We start from the raw sequence: 2,707 nt of genomic DNA on the forward strand, positions 1-2,707 counted from the left end.
TGACTCCCACCACAGTGACTCCCGCCACAGTGACTCCTGCCACAGTGACTCCTGCCACAGTGACTCCTGCCACAGTGACTCCTGCCACAGTGACTCCCACCACAGTGACTCCCACCACAGTGACTCCCGCCACAGTGACTCCCACTACAGTGACTCCCGCTACAGTGACTCCCGCCACAGTGACTCCCGCCACAGTGACTCCCACTACAGTGACTCCCGCCACAGTGACTCCCGCCACAGTGACTCCCGCCACAGTGACTCCCGCTACAGTGACTCCCACCACAGTGACTCCCGCTACAGTGACTCCTACCACAGTGACTCCCACCACAGTGACTCTCGCCACAGTGACTCCCGCCACAGTGACTCCCACCACAGTGACTCCCACCACAGTGACTCCCGCAACAGTGACTCCCACCACAGTGACTCCCGCCACAGTGACTCCTGCCACAGTGACTCCTGCCACAGTGACGCTCTACCCTTCACCACCTTCCCTACCCTTCACCACCTTCCCTACCCTTCACCACCTTCCCTACCCTTCACCACCTTCCCTACCCTTCACCACCTTCCCTACCCTTCACCACCTTCCCTACCCTTCATCACCTTCCCTACCCTTCTCCACCTTCTTTACCCTTCACCACCTTCCCTACCCTTCATCACCTTCCCTACCCTTCACGTTGGGTCGAGTGAAAAAATAGAAAAAAAAATAGAAAAACAGGTATCTATCCTGTATGTAAACAGGAACGGAAGTGTTCGAAATGATCGGTAGGTCGACCGATGGCAGCTTGAAGTGTCCGGAGTCGCTGCGTCGAGTTGCGCTGCGTCGAGGTCCTGTACCCAGTGGTGACCACCGCTCGAACGAGTGTGGTCATGCGCGCCATCTGTCGCCTCAGGCGGTGAACCTCACAGGACGTAACAGGGGATCATCGGCCAGGAAGACTGTGCAGTCCGGACCTCTGTCGTCATAGTAACAACGCCCCGGCGCCGACGGCTGTGGCAAGCGTCGGGATCTACGGGCAAACCCGGCACCCATAGCTCGCTTGATCACAGGGGCTAATGGCGGCATATTCCCCCAGAGCCGCGGCAGGTAGAAGCGCACGGTTATGGCGACCACCGCTATGGCAGCGATGCCCAGCAGCATACTCATCAGTATGAGCTGCGTCTGCTGCATGAACTCTGTTGGGGATATATGCGGTCCAGCCTGCTGCTGCTTGGCGGTGGTCGTCCAGTTCTGTAGAGAAATGCCCATAGTGGTGAACACTGAGCAGTGTATGTCGTACACTGTGATGTAAATGTTGTACACTTTAGTGTGGACGTCGGAGAGCAGACCCTGCGTGTAGGACGCCGTCTGGGCCACCACACGCGGCAGCAGCACGGAGGCCGACGGCCACGGCCTTGTGGCCCCGGGCTCCTGAAGCCCCACCTTCTGGGGTCCTGTGTTCGAGACCACCCCGGTCTGCAGCTCCTCAAGCTCGAGGAACTCTGGGTCAAGGAACTCTGGGTCGATGTACTCTGGGTCGATGTACTCTGGGTCGATGTACTCTGGGTCGATGTACTCTGGGTCGATGTACTCTGGGTCGATGTACTCTACCTCGAGATACTCTTGGTCGATGTACTCTAGCTCCAGATACTCTGGGTCGGGGTCCTCTGGGTTGGGGTCCTCTGCGTCGAGGTTCTCTGGATCGAGGTTCTCTGGATCGGGATCCTCTGGATCGAGGTCCTCTGGATCGAGGTCCCCTGGATCGAGGTCCTCTGGGTCGGGGTCCTCTGGGTCAGGGTCCTCAAGGCCGAAGTACTCTACTTCAAGAACCTGTACCTCGGGGTCCTCTACTTGGTGTTTTTGGAGGTCCTGTAGCTGGAGGTCGTCCTCACCCCGCACCCAGCCGTGGAAAGTGTCGCCCAGGAGCACCTCAGGAAGGTCGAGGCCGCTCAGGAGGTACTCCAGGTACTCGTACCTCAACTGGTGCGCGCGCGCCTCGCACTCCACAACAGCAAACTGAGCCACAATAGGCAGGACATACGTCTTCAACTCCTCCCGCAGGGCCCCTTCCCTGGGGCAGGGGTCCTGCAGGCAGGGGCCCTCCAGTGGGTAGAGCTTGTCGAATGCGGCCTCCAGGTCGACGGTGGGGCGGCAGGTGTTTTGGGTGGGGGCTGGCGGGAAGGGGTGGGGGGTGGCGGGTCTGAGGGGCGGGGCGGGCGTGGGGCCGCCCTCGGGGGCGTGGGCGTGGTACAGGTAGCCGCAGGTCGCCGCCGCCAACACCACCGTCACGTCCACCACTTTCTTTTTCAAACTTTTTCTCATTGTTCTCGTTGTATTATTATGTTATGAATTTTGTTTTTGAATATCTTTGTTCTGTGATGAATAGTTAGATATAATTAGATAGGAAATTGGGATGGTGACGTCACACGAGGTAAACTGGCCCTAACTCTGGGTGATCTGTACCTAGTGATCAGGGCAGGTGGCCCACGGCCCCCTGAGGGCAGGTGGCCCACGGCCCCCTGAGGGCAGGTGGCCCACGGCCCCCTGAGGGCAGGTGGCCCACGGCCCCCTGAGGGCAGGTGGCCCACGGCCCCCTGAGGGCAGGTGGCCCACGGCCCCCTGAGGGCAGGTGGCCCACTTCACCCTGAGGGCAGGTGGCCCACGGCCCCCTGAGGGCAGGTGGCCCACGGCCCCCTGAGGGCAGGTGGCCCACGGCCCCCTGAGGGCAAG

General features: G+C 60.3%; 1 protein-coding gene across 1 annotated transcript; it reads right to left on the bottom strand.

Moving 5' to 3' along the window:
• Positions 1 to 697: 697 nt before the first annotated feature.
• LOC138353642 (uncharacterized) lies at positions 698 to 2,335 on the bottom strand. Its single transcript, XM_069306828.1, has 2 exons — positions 1,500 to 2,335; positions 698 to 1,469 (listed from the first exon to the last, which is right to left on the bottom strand). Exons 1-2 carry the CDS (start codon positions 2,297 to 2,299, stop codon positions 887 to 889), a joined length of 1,383 nt encoding a protein of 460 aa, XP_069162929.1. The 5' UTR covers positions 2,300 to 2,335; the 3' UTR covers positions 698 to 886.
• Positions 2,336 to 2,707: the final 372 nt, after the last annotated feature.

Source organism: Procambarus clarkii, chromosome 59 (assembly GCF_040958095.1).
Source record: "Procambarus clarkii isolate CNS0578487 chromosome 59, FALCON_Pclarkii_2.0, whole genome shotgun sequence".
Taxonomy (NCBI): domain Eukaryota; kingdom Metazoa; phylum Arthropoda; class Malacostraca; order Decapoda; family Cambaridae; genus Procambarus; species Procambarus clarkii.

Excerpts from the sequence above, each read along its gene's own strand:
- LOC138353642 (XM_069306828.1), bottom strand. The coding sequence starts at position 2,299 with ATGAGAAAAAGTTTGAAAAAGAAAGTGGTGGACGTGACGGTGGTGTTG. Across the intron at positions 1,470-1,499 it reads ATCGACCCAGAGTACATCGA|GCTTGAGGAGCTGCAGACCG; the intron begins CCCAGAGTTCCT and ends AGAGTTCCTCGA.